Source organism: Siphateles boraxobius, unplaced genomic scaffold (genome assembly GCF_051911475.1).
Source record: "Siphateles boraxobius isolate OS27281-9 unplaced genomic scaffold, OSU_SipBor_1 12, whole genome shotgun sequence".
NCBI lineage: Eukaryota > Metazoa > Chordata > Actinopteri > Cypriniformes > Leuciscidae > Siphateles > Siphateles boraxobius.
The window spans coordinates 27,686,975-27,704,429 of NW_027508722.1; the positions used below are offsets into that span (position 1 = coordinate 27,686,975).

The 17,455-nt window shown below is 36.6% G+C and overlaps 2 protein-coding genes across 5 annotated transcripts; both read left to right on the forward strand.

Annotated features, from left to right (window-relative positions):
• Positions 1 to 57: 57 nt before the first annotated feature.
• On the forward strand, positions 58 to 2,352 carry pigv (phosphatidylinositol glycan anchor biosynthesis, class V). Its single transcript, XM_077217215.1, has 3 exons — positions 58 to 418; positions 621 to 1,766; positions 1,848 to 2,352. The coding sequence occupies exons 1-3, from the start codon at positions 329 to 331 to the stop codon at positions 2,148 to 2,150; spliced, it is 1,539 nt and encodes a 512-aa protein (XP_077073330.1). The 5' UTR covers positions 58 to 328; the 3' UTR covers positions 2,151 to 2,352.
• A 943-nt stretch (positions 2,353 to 3,295) lies between these two features.
• Positions 3,296 to 14,111, forward strand: zdhhc18a (zDHHC palmitoyltransferase 18a). 4 transcript variants are annotated; one of them, XM_077217243.1, is made up of 11 exons: positions 3,301 to 3,379; positions 3,974 to 4,238; positions 4,461 to 4,621; positions 4,712 to 4,861; positions 5,605 to 5,742; positions 9,182 to 9,233; positions 9,669 to 9,771; positions 9,885 to 9,994; positions 10,216 to 10,318; positions 11,150 to 11,217; positions 11,956 to 14,111. In XM_077217243.1, exons 2-10 carry the CDS (start codon positions 3,997 to 3,999, stop codon positions 11,189 to 11,191), a joined length of 1,101 nt encoding a protein of 366 aa, XP_077073358.1. In that variant the 5' UTR covers positions 3,301 to 3,379; positions 3,974 to 3,996; the 3' UTR covers positions 11,192 to 11,217; positions 11,956 to 14,111. The 4 variants fall into 4 exon arrangements, with proteins under 4 accessions (XP_077073351.1, XP_077073358.1, XP_077073340.1 ...); XM_077217236.1 differs by having other exon boundaries at positions 3,296 to 4,238; XM_077217228.1 differs by lacking the exon at positions 11,150 to 11,217 and having other exon boundaries at positions 3,349 to 3,379.
• Positions 14,112 to 17,455: the final 3,344 nt, after the last annotated feature.

Sequence of the window (17,455 nt, forward strand, 5' to 3'; positions counted from 1 at the left end):
ATTGGTTAAGATAATGGGACTTTTATTTTGACATTTATTAGACTGCATGACGGAAGTTCGTGTCTCCTGTCGTTCCATTTAGTGGTTTTATGAGACGAATTTGGAAACCGTGAATACAATCTACTTTTTTGTTATTCGACTGCGACAGCGATGTTTTTGCTGTTGTTACAAACTCAATGAAAAAAACAATACTGCCTTTTTTGACTCCTTTTGTTTTATGGATGCCTCGCTTATCGTAACTTATCTGCTAATTTACTGAGCCTATTTTTTATAATTATTTTCAGTGAGGGAAATGTTCTGTTTTCGTTCATGAAAGTTTCTGTAAAACATGTCACCTTCAAACAATTGTATAAATCAAGACGTATGGACAGTTGTACAGTTTGCGTCGTTCACGCGACTGCTTTCCCTATTTTTACAGGTAAGCAACTGACATGAACGACTGAAATAAACTAGAATAAAATTATGTATTTGTACTTGTATTCTGCATGATGTCTTCCTTGATTACTTATTGATATAAAATAAGCGCTAGCGCTTTTTGCGAAATTGAGATTAGAATGACACCTATTGTAGAACTGGGCATATGAAAAATTGCTGTTTGTTTATTTTGTGCCCTTTTGCAGGCTGTACTGAATGCAGTGATTCCAGACCATGTGGCAGATGCATTTAGCCCTCCGCGATCAGAGACCCCTCTCCTGCTTGACCCTGTCATAGAAGCATTATTTGGCGGCCTTAGTCACTGGGATGCAGAGCATTTCATCTTCATTGCAGAACGTGGATACTTATATGAACACAATTTTGCATTCTTTCCTCTGTTTCCTATCATCCTGAGGTTACTGGCAGCCACGACTCTGTGGCCTTTGTGTGGTTTTCTCACAATGCATGGCCGATTACTTTTAGCTGTGGCTATAGGGAATAGTATTCTTTTTGTCATAAGTGCTGTGGCACTATACAAACTGAGTCGTTTGGTGGTGCAGGACAGAAAACATGCCATTGTTGCAGTGTTAATGTACTGTCTGACACCAGCTAATGTTTTTATGGTTGCAGGCTATTCAGAGACTCTCTTTGCAGCTCTTACTTTCTCAGGCCTCTGGTTACTAGAGAAAAGATTCACAATAGGAGCTTGCCTTCTGCTGGGGTTTGCTACAGGTGCTCGTGCCAATGGGCTTGTGAATGCTGGATTTTTTCTGTATCTCTCTTTGCAATGGGGTCTTGCCTGTACCCGGGCCTTTAGCAAAGGAGAAGGGTGCTTTCGATATAATTACTATGTCTGGGAGATTATTCGTTTTGTGCTCACAGGAGCATTTTATGCAGCTCTTGTAGCACTGCCTTTTTGCCTGTTTCAGTTCTATGGTTACCAAACATTTTGCCATCCAACTGCTACTGAAGTTCCCCCAGTGCTGCTTAATTTGGCCCGGGACAAAGGATACCGTGTGGCTGATGCAGCATCTCCAACACCAAGATGGTGCCAATGGCGAATACCACTTTTGTATTTGTACATACAAGATGCTTATTGGGATGTGGGCTTCCTTCGATACTTTCAATGGAAGCAGATACCTAACTTTATTTTGGCGCTGCCTGTTGCAATTCTGGGATTCATCGCCTCATATATGTACATACTGGCTAACCCAGTGTTTTGTATGTATTTGGGTTTGGGACATAGAGGAAAAGACAGAAAAACGCATGGCTTCTGTAACCCAAAAGTCTTTGTTTACATTGTGCACAGCTCTGTCCTTCTTCTGTTTGGAATTTTCTCTATGCATGTGCAGGTAAGATTCTTGAAATTGATCATTATCATGTGACGTGTGGTATACTTGCTCAACATGCCTTGTTTTATTGTGTCCTCTCAGGTGTTGACACGGTTTCTTGCTTCCTCCTCGCCTGTGCTCTACTGGATCAGTGGCCACCTGCTTTTTCAGTATGAACCTCTGCTGCAAGATGAGAGGCTGTTCAGACCTGACCAAATACAACAACAAAAGGATCACAAACCTTGCCTAAGATGTGCTGTGGGAATGTGCAGAAATAATCAAGTCCTTTACCTCTTGATGCAATGGCAGTCTTGCTCGTTTTATACACAATGCATCCTAGGGTATTTCATATCATACTGGGTTTTAGGTCTGGCTCTGCACTGTAACTTCCTTCCCTGGACATAACTTTACAGGAATACATTGAGCTCATTTCAGTCTTCATAACATTCCTCTGGCCTGGTTTTGAATAATATTATTGCTGCTTGGCAAATGCTGTAATTAATGCATTTTATTATTTTAAGACATTTCTGGTGTTCCTTAAAGGGCTAATATATATTTTTGTATTGGATAAATATTTAATAAATATCCTTATTGGATCATTTACAAATTAGTCCTGTGTTTTTTTCTTTTCTATTACAGAAAAAAAAAACATTGGTAAAAAAAAACCTTAGCCAAACTATATGCTGTGCTTGAATGCTACGTTACTTTTGATATCCATAAAAATAATAGACCTTCATTAAATTGGTCTGTAGTTTGTATGAAAAAAAGGTTGCACGTGGTCACATCACAAGACCCCTGTTATATTGTATTGTATCACCATCTAGTGGGTACAAAGTGTCATAAGTGGTCTGTTCAGACAAAAAATTTAAAATAAGTCTGTGACAGCTCCAATGTTATTTTTAATATTATTTCTTTACTGTTATAGTATTGATTCATATTTTTAGTTGGCCTTTATTTTTTTCTATTTTTTTTTAGTTCGTACGTTTTAGTAATTTTGTTTAGTAAATACCATCTTAAATAGTTTTTTTATTTCTATTTAGCTTTATTTTTTCTAAGTAATTTTAGTGTTTCAAATTAAACTTATTCCAGTTAGTTGCCAAAGTAGCATTTCTAATTATCGTTAATGTTTTTTAGGCTTATTTTTTTCCCCATCTAATATTTAAGTTAGATTTTATTTCAAGTTACTGACTTAAAAAAAAAATATATATATATATACAGTATATATATATATATACACAAACATTTGTTTTGGTTAACAATGCCAACACTGGACCAGCTTTACAAAAAAAAAAAAAAAAAAAGAAGTGCTCTTTGCTATAATGTTTTTTAAAGAAAAAAGGAGAACACCAAGTTCGATCACTTTGGCCCACAAAAGGTAATTAAAATGTATTTATTTCTTTAATATTTTATAAAGTTTTGTATGTTCTCCCCCTAATGCATACATATTGTGTTACATTCATATTGTGGATATTTTTCATATATTTGGTACATTTGAAATTTGTGTGAACAACAGAGGATGTGGCGTAGTGTCTCGGAAGTGATCTTTCATTGGTCTGACTGAGATGACGCATCCCTTACGAGTCATTGGTCGCTTTCTTCAGGTAGTCCTCGGCTAGAGAAGTGAGCGTCCTGAGGTAAATATTGTTGTATCTCAACCGTAGCTTAGCGCTGGGTTATATTAGCTCTTAGAGAATTATAAACAACATGGTCTGATCTAATTTTCAATTGCCAGCAGACTCATTACGGTTGGGCAGCGCGAGGAGCCGAGTATCGTACAAATGACGGTTGAACAGCGCGTGAGGAGTAACGTTAATGACGTCCGCTGAGACAGCTAACGTTAGTCAAAAAGCTAACGTAATTAGCTTAGCTAAGACTCCTCTAAGTTATTGAAAGCAACAACATGGCATGATAATATAACAATTGTTCGTCGGTATAATCCCTATAGGGGATGTTTAGTTGCAAACAAATGCATTGAGCAACGTATTATGTGCTTTGTGGACTTTCAGTTAACGTTAACATAAATTAGTTAAGTAAGTTAGTTGTGTTGACCTTTTAATATTAGCGCCCAAGTGAATTGTCAGAACATTTCTGACGGTATCTTTAGTAATATGTGGCGGAGCTTCACAGCTGATACATAGTTTCGATCTAGCTTCCTCGTTGTTAGGGCTTGGTTTGTTACAAGTTAACTTAACCTGTTCTTAAGGTTACATCTACTCTCCGAACTCTAGACCGTCAGTTACATTTTCTGAAAATGAAAAACTGTGAGTATCAACAAATAGACCCACGAGCGCTCAGAACATCAACCACCCGAACGTCCTCCACCCTGCCCTGTGGGAGGAAAAGCTCCCAGCGACTGAGGAGAAAATGGGAGATTTTCCCTGGGAAAAATCGCTTCTACTGTGATGGTCGTATTATGTTGGCCAGGCAGTGCGGTGTGCTCCCGCTGACCATCGTCCTTATTGTCATCACCAGTGGCTTATTCTTCACATTTGAGTGAGTAGAATGCACTACTCACAGAGACACCAGTGTTCACACTGCTAGACAATACTACTACTTTTGACAATAGAGACATCTCCACCGCCCTTCTTGACATCATGTCAATCTGAAAGAGTTGAATCCACATGGTCATGGTTTTTCATCAGAAAGTAAGCTTTTTAAACCATGTTTGTATAAGCTGATAACTTTGTCCTTGTCTTTGTGCTTGATTCATAACAGTTGCCCCTTTCTGGTGCATCACCTCACAATCTTCATTCCAGTAATCGGTGGGGTGTTATTTGTATTTGTCATCTTCACCCTCCTTCAAACCAGTTTTACAGACCCAGGGATCTTACCCAGGGCTTTGCCGGATGAGGCTGCGGACATCGAGAGACAGATTGGTGAGGCTTTGAATATGTACTTTGTTATTTGTCCTAATTTTGCCTCCTAACTTGTGTATGTTTCTAATAAAATTGTTGATTTCTTCCAAGATAATTCTGGATCTTCAACATATCGTCCACCTCCCCGCACTAAAGAGATCCTTATAAATGACCAGGTGGTAAAGCTTAAATATTGTTTCACATGCAAGATGTTCCGTCCGCCCCGGACATCCCACTGCAGCCTGTGTGACAACTGTGTCGGTAAGGCAGGAGTTTCAGCATACAAAGTTTCTGCATTTAAATAATAATATTTATTATTTTTTTTATTTCATTGAGATATTCAAATGTTATCTCACATTCACCTGCATTTTATTCTAAACCCCAAATGAAATGATGACATGATGACTTGTTTGCTGTTTTGTCATGCAGTTATTAAATGGAAATTCTGTCATGATTTACTCACCCACATGTTGTTCCAAACCTGTATGACTTACTTTCTCTTCTCTGGGAACATAAAAGAAGATATTTTGAGAAGTTTCTGTGTTTTTCGTTTTGTTTTTTTGTCCATGGAATATTTTTTTTTAAAGTTTGTTTTATTTATATAGCACATTTAAAAACGGCAAACACAGCTGACCAAAGTGCTGAACAAAACAAAAAACGAAGAAACCACAAGTCATATGGTTAATTTGTATGAAACTTTTACTGTGCTTTTTCTTTTTTGAACTTTAAAAACTCATATATACTTTTATAAACTCATAAGTCCATGGAAGGAAGTCATACTGGTTTGAAAACCCATTGCGGTGAGTAAATAATGACAGATTTTTTTGGGGTGAACTCTTTCTTTAAATGCTACAAAATGTCATGTTGCATCTGCTGTGATAATGAATGTGTAATAGTTTAACCCATAACACAAATTCCTTTATTTATAATCATTGCATGAGAATGCACGGAGGTTTCTTGTAAGCCTTGTTTCTCAGAATGTTCTGCCTCTTTTCCCCTTGTAGAGCGGTTCGACCATCACTGTCCTTGGGTCGGGAACTGTGTTGGAAAGCGCAACTATCGCTTTTTCTATGCCTTTATAGTGTCACTATCATTTCTGACCTCCTTTATCTTTGGCTGTGTGATTACTCACCTCACTTTACGTAAGTTTTACCACAGTCACTTTCACTCCAAAACAGCCTTGGTGATTGTGTATGATATTTGTCAGTGGGGAGATGTGATTTGAATGCATGCCTCTACAGTGAAATCGGGTTTGTTCAAATAATGTACAATTCTGTTCAAAAGTTAAGTCAGTAAAAATCTTTTTTAGAGAAATTAATATTGTTATTCAGTAGGGCTGGGTATTGACACAAATTTCACAATTCGATTCGATTTCGATTCACAAGCTTGCAATTCGATTCGATTACGATTCGATTCAATATTGATTATTTTGGATATCAGGTACAATACATGGCAAATTTTCTCAAGGAAAACAAATCTCTTAACCAATGCTGTAAACTATGGGAGTCAGTTGTATCATTAAAATTGTTTCATTAGCCTACTATAGCCTAATATTAAAGGTAAAGATTTACTGATTTGTATACAAACAATTACACTTTTATTTATTTTTCTAATAATAAAGTTATATGAAATATAAATATTTAAATGGTGGCTGTCATAAAAACTTGCCAGATTTATTCAAACATGCATTAAATATTGAAAAACATAAAATAATTATAAAATAACATAAAATGCATATGTAATATGGTGCATATATTTAGCAAAATGCTCCTCTCTAGAGTTAATTTTTCTAGCTGACTAACGAGTTCATGGTCACTGGATATGGTTTTTCTGAGGTAAATGTGACGTTACATGACATTGTTTACATGCTGTTTCACTGACGTCTTTCCTCGGTTGAAACAATGATTGAGCGATTCCATGTGACAACAAGGATTTCGATAAGTTATACTCTATCTTTTAACACACTTTCAGATGCTCATTCATGTTTATTTCACGCTGTAACTGGTAATATTAAGGCGGAAGAGAAGATTATGTGTGCTACAATGTTCCATTCATTCATCAACTGAAAACAGGATGACTAATCGATTCTTGGGATTTAAGAATCGATATCGGTTCGTAAAAATGAGAATCGATTAAAATCGAGAAATCGATATTTTTTACCCAGTCCTATTATTCAGCAAGGACAAATTAATTTGATCAAGAGTGACAGGAAAGTCATTAATGATGAAACAATACATTTCTATTTAAAAAAGCTGTTCTTTTGAACTTCCTCTGTTTTGAACTTGCTCGGCTGAAAGAATTATAGAAAGGAATGCATCACAGTTTCCACAAGAATAGCACAGCTGTTTAACAGTTGTTCAACAGTGATAATAATATGAAATTTTTCTATACAAAAATATATCACGTTATACAGTTTTTATTTGGGCTGAGTATAAAAAAAAAAAAAGATATCGATACCGGTTCTTGACCGATACCTTTTTCGATACCAATTTTATGTTATAGCAGAGGCTGTAGCATTAAAATTTGTTTTAAAAATAATTGTATTATTATTATTATTATTAGTAGTAGTAGTAGTACATAAATTTGTACATTATACTGTACAAGAGTAATATATTTCTATTGCCATTTAGGTTAAGCCAAACTTTTATTTTGACTGGTTGCCGTGTAGACCTTCTTCTGTGATGTGATGATAGTTTCTCTCAAATGAAATGTTGTCAAAGTGAGAATATTAATCCGCAAAAGGACTATTTAACTCTTCGGGGTCGCCGATCACGCCGGCGTGATCAAGTTACATGACCAGTTTAAGACGTCGAAGCATAAAAACAAAGTCACGTTGAGCGCTGCTGTCCAATTCTGTCGAAAGTGCTGGCTTGAAATTCTATTTTACTTTTTGTTTTGTGTTGATAGACAAAGTAAAAACGGAGATATGCTCATTTAAACTTTATATAAAAAAATACTGACGCGTTCGTAAAAGAACGCCAGATGGGATGCGACAGGCGTTGCATTTATTCTAATAACTTCGTCGGTTTTTGTCATAAAACAAAACGGAGAAAAATGTGTGAATCTGCTGACTCTGCTCTTCAGGCTGCACATTTTAGGGAATGGAGGAGGAGCCAACTGAGCTAAGACGCAAAATTGAAAGGCAGAGGATTTACGGAGTTGATAAAGAGAGACATATATACGTTATATATAGAGAGAGAGATTATTGCTAGTTTTTGGAAGAGTTTGAGTAGATTTTGAGAATAGTTTAGGAGTAGTGTAGATAGTTTAGGAGTAGTGTAGATAGTTTAGGAGTAGTGTAGATAGTTTAGGTAGTTTAGGAGTAGTTTAGGTAGTTTAGGAGTAGATTTAGATAAACTGTTTTGAGGAGAGGCACAGATAAAAAATAAAAATAAAAAACACCTGATATTTGTTGTAAATAGTTGTATGTATAATTTGATTTTGTGTTCATTTTACCTATTGTATGGTATATTTGCACTATTGAGGAACCCCTCTTACTCAAGGAATGAAATCCCTGTAATGTAGCTATCTGTGTAATTGTACATGAAGTGTTTTGTGGAGTTTCTAAGCAAAAAAGAAAAGAAAAAACGCCTATTGCCACACCTGCTTTTTGCTGCATATAGTTTAATTTTATCTCAATTTTACATTTTTTATGTTGTATTTGCACTATTTGCGAACCCTCATACTCTGGGAATGCAAGGCCTTAAATATAGCTCTCTGAATAATTGTGTGCACAACATTTTTTAAAAAGTGGCTGAGCTAAAAAGAAAGAAAAAAAGCCTATGGCTACACCCCCTTTTTTTTGTAAATCATATTTTTTTTGTATATAGGTTGATTATATCTGAATTGTACCTGTATATGTTGACATTTACAACTTGTGTTTACATTTTAAACCTTTTAAAATGCTTCATTGAGCATGTTTGTGTTTTTTGTAGTAGAAAAGCTATAATTTTTCTATTTGGATTTTGTGTTTTTTGTGTGATTTTGGGTCCAGTATGTTGATAGAGTACATCAAAGTGAAAAACTAATTGTCTGATTATATAGGTGATGTTGTGCTGAAAAAAATTATACCAAACATTGGTATGGTAAACATTTGTTTATGTTGCAAAATTTAAAACAAATAAAAGTACTCAAAAACGGCCAAAATAGCCCAAGACTCCGAAGGGTTAAATATGAATCCTTCTGCATGTCTTTGTGTTAATCAACGGCGGTGCTCGTCTGTGCCATTCATTGCATTGCGCGCTTTTGCTATCGAGTCGAATATACTAGTGTTTTTCTTTGATGCCTCGCCACAGCCAATCACCAGCACTTGATTTGGGCACATCATACATGCTGCATGCTTATTGTTTCACTGATGTTGACAAGATATAGCCTTCAGGTATCGAAATCTTGACATTTTTGTTATACTCTGTGGAATCAAGGCAATTCGGTGGGTGCCTAAAAAGTATCAAACTCAATACCCAGCCCTTGTTTTTAGTGTATTTTGGATCAAGTTAAATTTTAGAGATTGTGTTTTGACTGACTTTTTCTGAGTCAATTTTGAAGCAGTTTTGTTCTCTGATCAGTTACTCTTATCAACAGGATCACAAGTTGGAGGCGGTATCATCCAGGCAATACAGGACAGGCCAGCCAGATATCCTTTTTTACTGTGGCAACAGTAAGCACACAATAGCATGGCTGACAGAGTTCACTATATGTTTAAACTGCCGTTAGTTCCGCCTATTTCCTAATCCCATTCATCCCTAATTGGCTCAAGGATTCCACCACGCCCTGCTTTCCTGTCAGGACACCAACCGCTGCCGCTAGATGCAGCCCCCTTTTAAGTTTGTGGCAGAGTCTACATCACACCTATAATGATATCGGGAAAGAGAAACTGAAATAATTTTTCAGAAATAATTTTTTTCAACTGGTTAACGATAAAAACAAAGACAGAAAAGAAAATTGCTGCTCATGCTTAGAATAAACGAAACAATATTATCTTGTTGCTGGTGTGGATGGGCATTTATAATGTTTATCTGGACACTGACACACATTTACAACAGATTTGCACCCTTAACCCTTCCTGCACTGTTGTGGAGCTGGTCATTTGCTTCTTCTCCATCTGGTCCATTCTGGGTCTGTCAGGTTTCCATACTTATCTTGTGGCCTCCAACCTCACAACCAACGAAGATGTAAATATCACCATGAATGCTTAAATTTAATCAATAATATCAAAAAGCTATATAATTAATTATTTAATAATGCAGTCACACTGCAATTAAATAAGTGTTTTTGTACAATGCAGATCAAAGGCTCTTGGTCCAGTAAAAGAGGGGAAGATTCAGGGAATCCCTACACCTATAACAACATCTTCACAAACTGTTGTGTGGTGCTGTGTGGGCCGATGCCACCCAGGTAAGTACCGCAGATGTTTAAAAACGATAAATATCTGAGTTTGTTAATGAGTAAGTGAAGGATGTCAACTGCTTGTCATTCAGCTTCAGACTGATGTACAGTTTCTCAGCTATGACATGTTAATTGTGCAATTCTTTGACTTCTTTCCGAGTTCAGTCTATGCTGTGTTTTGAAAGTCATTTCACAATAGGTCACGCACTCATCCTTTTCATCTTTTACAGCTTGATTGACCGAAGAGGCTTTTTACCTCCAGATGACGCACCTCAAACGGTGACCTCTGATGCTGAGCTCCCTCCTTTCATGGCCAAGAATGACACAAACATGGTAAGAGTGCCTCGTCATGTGATATCTTCAAGTCGGAGCATTAGTTCCAAAATCATGATAACATAGACGATTTTTTTAATAGTTAGCATTGTAGCCAGGGCTGTATGTTCCATTTTTTTTTTTTAATTTAATTTTAATTTTTTTTACATAGAATTTCAAATAAATAAACAGACACAACTGTTTTCAACATTGATAATAATAATAAATGTTTCTTGAGCACCAAATTAGCATATTAGAATGATTTATGAAGGATCATGTGACACTGAATACTGGAGTAAGAAATACTAATTACTAATTTAATTTTAAATACTAATTTTCAATTTTATTAATCTTTCAGTTACAGTTTTTTTACTGAATTTTTAATCAAATAAATGCATCCTTGGTGAGCATAAGAGACTGCTTTCAAAAACATAGTCTTAATGTCCCCAAACTTTTAAACAGTAGTGCAAATATAAACAGAAACCACGATTTTAACAGATCTGAAACCTAAGGTTTGACACAGAAAAGCATGTGAAAATGCATGTGAGGTTATCCAGTTTTAATCATATTTAATGTAAACCCTGGCTAATGATGTCTTGCTGGGAAAGAGTTACAGTTAATGAGGCTTGCACCTGTTGTGTGAAGATATGATTGTGCACATGGAAAAATCTCTTGAGTTACAAATCTAGAGTGGTGTAAATTAGGAGGATAGTATTGTAAAAATGTATGTTTTTAATGCTTTTAGCTTGGAAAATATTGAAGTCCACAAATACAAACTATATTACTTTATTGTGCTATTTTTATATTGACCTGCATCAAGCCCTGATGTTTGAAGTTATAAACCTTACACAGGAGGAGAACTGTCAGGAGTTTGCTCTCTCCTGCACTGCCTGAATCCTGCAGCTCAGTGACGTTCAATGGTAAGGGTGTGTTATGGGGCTGCTTGCATGCCATTCGTGACTACCTTCTCATGACTCGTTGGCCGTCTGCTTGGCTTCCATTTCTTTGCCTTGAAACCACTATCATAAAACATGTCCGTCATGAGAGCGGAAATCATTAATATCGTCGTCCATTCTCTGTTCCTACTTTCTCCTGGATGAGCTCTTCAGTGTTTTAGCTGACCTCTGTTTTTACTCCATTTTATAATGGTCATGTGTTCATATATTAGTGCTCACCAGAGGTCTGCAGTTGTTTTGTTTTTCCTCCATTATGTCATTGTTTCCTACTTAATGATCATCATCAAGATTCGTCTGTGCTTATCTCACTTTCATCCAGTCTTGGGATTCTGTCGACTGAGGTCATGCTAGTTATCATGCGCACGTGTTCTTTTCCACCTCTTCTCATGATGGATGTTTATCCTGATGTTAAGGAGGTGTTTTCATCCTTTTGTGATCCCTGGAGAACCCCTTATAAAATCAGCTGCACCGCTTCATCCTGAGCTCATCGGAAACCGTAAAACGAGATGCTTAGTTTCCACGTTTTCTTCTCATAATTTTTCTGGCAGTACTAACCTATCTTTATTCTAATTTGGCTAGCTTCTCATACTCGCTCTGCTGTCTTAACATCAGTTCGCACTTGCGTACCCCATAAGTATGACTGTGATCTAATATGTTAGTGTTTTTAGTCTCTTACCCTTTTTTGTTGCCATTCTTTTGCAGTGCTCACAGGGCACAAAGGAGCTTATAGAATCAATGGCACACTCTACAGTGATCCAGAGCACCTGCACACCGGGCACACCCAAAACCGCCCCGGTTACCCAAAAGAGTCTATTAAGTACCGTCTCCATCATGGTCTCTCCCCCCAGCAAGCCTTCTACCGGCTGCTCAGGCCGCCAGGCCCGACGCCCCACAGACATGCCTTGCCCCCAGAGAGGGAACAAACGGGCTGCTCTTCACACCCATAAACCCGTGTTGCATCTACCCAGCTCCCCGTACTCCCTCGGCCACAGTCCGCTCATTTTTAGTGACGCTCCCGACATGGGCTTTATCCCACTGAACTGAGCGCAGTATCTCTGCCACCAGCAGCCTTGTGCAAATATTCTCCTCTCTGTTATCACTTTGACAACAGAGTCACACCTTTTAAGAACTGTGACGTACTATACTCAGGATCCTCTCAGGAAACATGCCATCTTTCAACAAATGAGAATAAGCCTGCATTGATTATTATTATTTTTTTTTTTAATAACAGGTAGTTCAAGATTTTTGTTCCATTGTCATCATCAACACACTTGTTGAAGAGAACTGCAAAGCATCTTTAGTAGATGGTTTTGGTTTTCAGTCCTTTTGCACAGAAATATCAGATGAGCAGTGTTTTACAGAACCTCAAGCCATTTTTTCAGCCTTTTGCCATTTATGCAATAATTATATGCTTTGAAAGGTCACTTGGGTCTTAAAAAGCCTTACTTCAGAGTCACTGGTTTCATTTCTGTTTATTTTGTGTGGTGTTAAAGACCTCCTACAATAAAGTCATTGGTTTAAAAATATTTGCACCAACAGTATCGGAGAGCTCAGGATTTGAGTGTTATAGAGTTATCTATGTACTTGATACACTGTTACTGTTGATCCAGAGCGTATCATCTCCTGTATAATGTTGTGACTTTCAGACAGCTTGTGAATTAACAACTTTTATATTTCTCTTTATTTTATGCTCTTTTATAATACAGGGTTTTTCCTCCTTTGAAAATGTTTCGGTGGCCACCCACGTGAAAATTTGGATTTCCTAAAGCAAATTCTATTAGCCTTTGATGTGGTATTTTCCCCATAAGATCGTTGTCTCTCTATTTTGAGTTCTACGTCTTAAAATGGAAAGTGTAACAGCACAACATGAGCCACAGACCATAAAACCTGTGTGACCCATTGAGGAGTCAAACACCTTAAACAACTAGTTAGCCCTAAATTCATAATCCATAATCTCTGGCATACAAATGTGGAAGTAAACTTTTTTCCTTCTTGCAATTCTGAAAGTTCTAAACTTTAGTTTGACTTCCCAGAGCATTTTGAGGTCGGAAAATTGGTAACACTCTGTTGTTAAGTTTTACATAATGCATTCATTTGTTAGTGCCTCATGAACTAACAATGAAAAATATTTGTACTGCATTTGTTACGTTAAATTCTACATATAATAATACTTAAACATTTTGAGTTGTATAAACTAACATTAGTTAATGTATTATGAACAAACATTAACTACAACTTAGATTAGTTTTTCATTTTAAGCCTAAGAAATTGAACCTTGTTTTAAAGTGTCACCGAAAATTGTCAAATTCATGAATTTCCAGATGCTTAGATCTCTTATATCCTATGTAAATATAATAACAATTAGAATCTGATGCTTGTGTATATATATGTATATAATTATAATTAGTTATTTGCATTTAGTGTAATCAATCAAATGTATATGTAAGATGTCACCGAAAATCACTTTTAATCTAGGAAAAACCCTGTAGTATTTCAGACTTTTCATTAGTGGGTCAAAAATTGTTTTCTGATTGTTATTATTAAAGTGTTTTTACTAAACTTGTTCAAAGAACTGTTATAACTGAAACCTTTTGCCTTGAGACTAATTAATGATGAATTATGAGTCATTTACATGTACATCATCATTATCTTTTTTGTAAAGAGTTTGGCACATTAATAAAGTTGACTGTATAAGTTGCAGAAATGTCTTGCACATCTAAGAACTAGACCTTAAATAGAAGTTTATCACTGCCAGCAGTGTTTGAGGGAAAGTAAAAGAATGTATAACTTTTCTTGTTTTGTGTTACTATCCTTTTTCACCTGAAGACTTAAAGTAATAAACAAATGTTCTTTCCAAATGTTATTTATTTATTTGTATGAATGCTTTGATCTTTGATGGACACAATCATAACATCTTTTGTTGCCTTCTATGATCTGCTGCATGCCAGACAGGGCACATTCATTTAAACAGTAGATGGCACAGTTTTCCACTTCTTGTTTGCATGCATGAGATGAGGAATTTGTTTCTCCTGGAGGCATTGATTACCTGTTTGATTGATTCAAGGATTTGCATTCACAGTACTGGAGCTTTTTTGGATGTGATATTTTGCTTTACCACAGTGCCATCAAGCTGACATACATTCTAGTTTGGATATGGGAAATGATGAAATGCATAATAGCGGGGTTGCTGCATCCTCTCTCTTTGTGTAAGCTAGTCTAGAGTTACAAAAAGATGTGGCAACAACAATAGAGAAGAACAAAATCGTCAGCTGAGTTTGAAGCAGTGCTTTTTCTTATTTGCAGCTAGTACAAGGAGCTTCTTACCTTTCTATTGATATTTAGCATCCCGATTTCTTTAAATAGTGTTTTACATTTAGCCCAGCATTAACCACAATTACAATCATGCAACCCTTGCTTGTTAGATTCTATTCTATCATACAAATTTAACAACCCATCGTTCAACCAAATGGCTCCAGATGAAAATGTACCCATGTCCCAGAAGTTGATATGAGGTTTGCTTTGTTGTTACGTGTCATTTGGAGCGACTATGGTTTGCATGTTTAAGAAGCTCTTCCTTTGTATATAGAATTAATTGTTGACAACTTGAACACAACAGTCCAAGTCATTTAGATTGTATTTGAATAATTTGCTTTAAACAGAGAAAATATCCACTCATTTTGATTGACAATTTTAAAAATAACATCAAATGTGGTTATAGCGAAGGAAAAGTGTCTGTCATTGCAAAGCCATGAAATGGTGTTTGGCCTAGACCACATCATCTTATCCAACTGGAAGATATTCAAAAGCATCACATAGACGGCAGCTTTTGTCTGGACCGCTTTACATTGGCTTGAAGATATAACAAGTTGCTATTTTTCCACCTACGCTGATTTCAATTAAGCAAAAATGAACACTGTCAGCATGTAGTAATTTGTACCTTCTTTTGCATCTCAGACGCAAAACATTCTTCCTCAGACACTTTAATATTGTGGAAATTACAGGTGTTTATATCTCAAATTGGACTGCAATCTCTTTTTTAAGTGATACATTTCAGTTTTCATTTGACAGATGATAAAATGGGCAAGAAAAATTTAAGGAACATAGAAGGGACTAGATACTAGAGTCACTTTCTAATCAACCATGAGTGCCTTGCGAAGTGGCCCTCACTGGGTTTTTCGCCATCTTAAATGAGATTCCAATATGAAAGATACTGTCATGATTCTGCCATCATGTTCTTGATTTTCCTAGTCTTGTGGCAGGATCATGACAGAACCATGTTTTGTGTACTAGCGCATGGCCTGTTGTTTGGGCCATGTGCTTGTGTTGTCTCGTTAGATACCCCGCCCCCTTGTTATCCTTGTCTTTTCCTTACCTAGTCTGTGTCACCTGTTCCCCTCATTAGTTTCTCCCTATTTAATCCCCTTGTGTTTGCTGTCCAGGGTCGGTACATTGTCAACCAATGCGTGTAACTCTTTGTGAGTACTTTGTCTGAATCTCGTGATAAGTATTGTGAGTTTGTGTAGCTGTTTGTTTCTTTTGTTCCAGTCTTCAAGTCAGTGTCTAGTCCTAGTTTATTTTCTTGTCTTAGTCTTGGTGTACTGCCTTTCAGTTCTGTTTTGCCCCCTTGTGGGTTTTTGTTTACTGTTTTGTGCCTCAATAAATCCTGTGTATCTGCATATCGTCTGCGTTTTGGTTCTCTCCTTCAACCACATGACAGGCACTGCGACTGGCTAACGCATTCTCATCCTTTGGCGTCATATGTGACGCCATATGACAAAACGGCGAAATACTACGCACATGGCACCCTTTATCGTCAATATAACACGCACTGTGATGGGTAGGTTTAGGGTGTGGGGTAGGGTCTGCGTCTCATATTCACGCTAAAGGATGCCAGTCAACTTTATGACGCCTTGGGTTCGCGTGTTATATTCACGCTAAAGGGTGCCATGTGCGTAGTATTTCGCCGTTTTGTCATATGGCGTCACATATGCCGCCAAAGGATGAGAACGGGCTCGACTGGCTTAGGGGAAATTACCCACTAGTCATTGCACGTCTCTCAGGTACTAAAGAGGTTTGAATAAAATGAACTCATTGAAAATGAGTTGAGGCTCCACTTTTTATTAGTCCAAGGTGTTTTGTACAGGGTTGGTCACAAGTGTTTGTTGCAGCGCAGCTATCATGATTAGTGTTAAAAAAAGATAAAATGCACATAACTAAATGACATTTATTTTCATATTAATCACAGTAACATACATTTATCAATCAATTTAATGCTATCAAATATGACGATTTTTATATTATTAAAAATTAATAATGACTTCATATATATTAAAAATAAGCATGGGAATTTATATTTCATGTATTTACATAAGCATATTATGTCATTATACCTCAAACTCTAATAGGTCAAGGTCAAGTTTATTTCTATAGCACCTTAAAACAACACGAATGTTGACCAAAGTGCTTCACAGTCTCAGCACAGCTGCACATACAGGTAAACCATAACATATCAAAGAATTTAAACCAAAAAACACACAAATCATAAATAAAATAAGAAACTAGTAGCAACATTTAAAAAAGGACAAATTATATAATCTTTACAGAAATACATACAGCATTTAGACACATTTTAATATGCTTGTGCAAAAAGGTAAGTTTTAATCGATGTTTTAAAAACTTTTAATGTATAGGGGAAACTCTAATCGATAGTGGAAGTGTATGTTTTGGCGCATAAACTGAGAAAGACCTATCACCCTTTGTTTTTAGGCGGGTTTTCGGGACGTTTAATAATAACTTCGATGACGATCTAAGTGATCTTTGTGGAGAATATAAACTTAAAAGTTCAGATATATAAATAGGGGCCAATCCATTTAGAGCTTTAAACACATAAGTTAAAACCTTAAAATCAATTCTTTGTTTCACAGGTAGCCAATGGAGAGCTGCAAGAATAGGTGCAACATGTTCCCTCTAATAGGAACTATACTGTAGCCTCATCTGTGTAGGATGATGTTCCAGGGTGTTCTGAATAAACGAATTTTGACAAGTTGAACTTTAGATATCATGCGATATCTTTTGCGTAGGGGAATAGGGAGCAGTGAACATCGTAGGGACCCTGTCAACCGGAACACAGTTTTGGTCTTGTAAACGTGCAAGGCACTAAATCACCCAGAATACCGTAGCCACGCCCTGGCAACTACCAACA

Excerpts from the sequence above, each read along its gene's own strand:
- pigv (XM_077217215.1), top strand. The coding sequence starts at position 329 with ATGTCACCTTCAAACAATTGTATAAATCAAGACGTATGGACAGTTGTA. Across the intron at positions 419-620 it reads TGCTTTCCCTATTTTTACAG|GCTGTACTGAATGCAGTGAT; the intron begins GTAAGCAACTGA and ends GCCCTTTTGCAG. Across the intron at positions 1,767-1,847 it reads TTTTCTCTATGCATGTGCAG|GTGTTGACACGGTTTCTTGC; the intron begins GTAAGATTCTTG and ends GTGTCCTCTCAG.
- zdhhc18a (XM_077217225.1), top strand. The coding sequence starts at position 3,997 with ATGAAAAACTGTGAGTATCAACAAATAGACCCACGAGCGCTCAGAACA. Across the intron at positions 4,622-4,711 it reads GGACATCGAGAGACAGATTG|ATAATTCTGGATCTTCAACA; the intron begins GTGAGGCTTTGA and ends ATTTCTTCCAAG. Across the intron at positions 9,995-10,215 it reads TGTGGGCCGATGCCACCCAG|CTTGATTGACCGAAGAGGCT; the intron begins GTAAGTACCGCA and ends CATCTTTTACAG.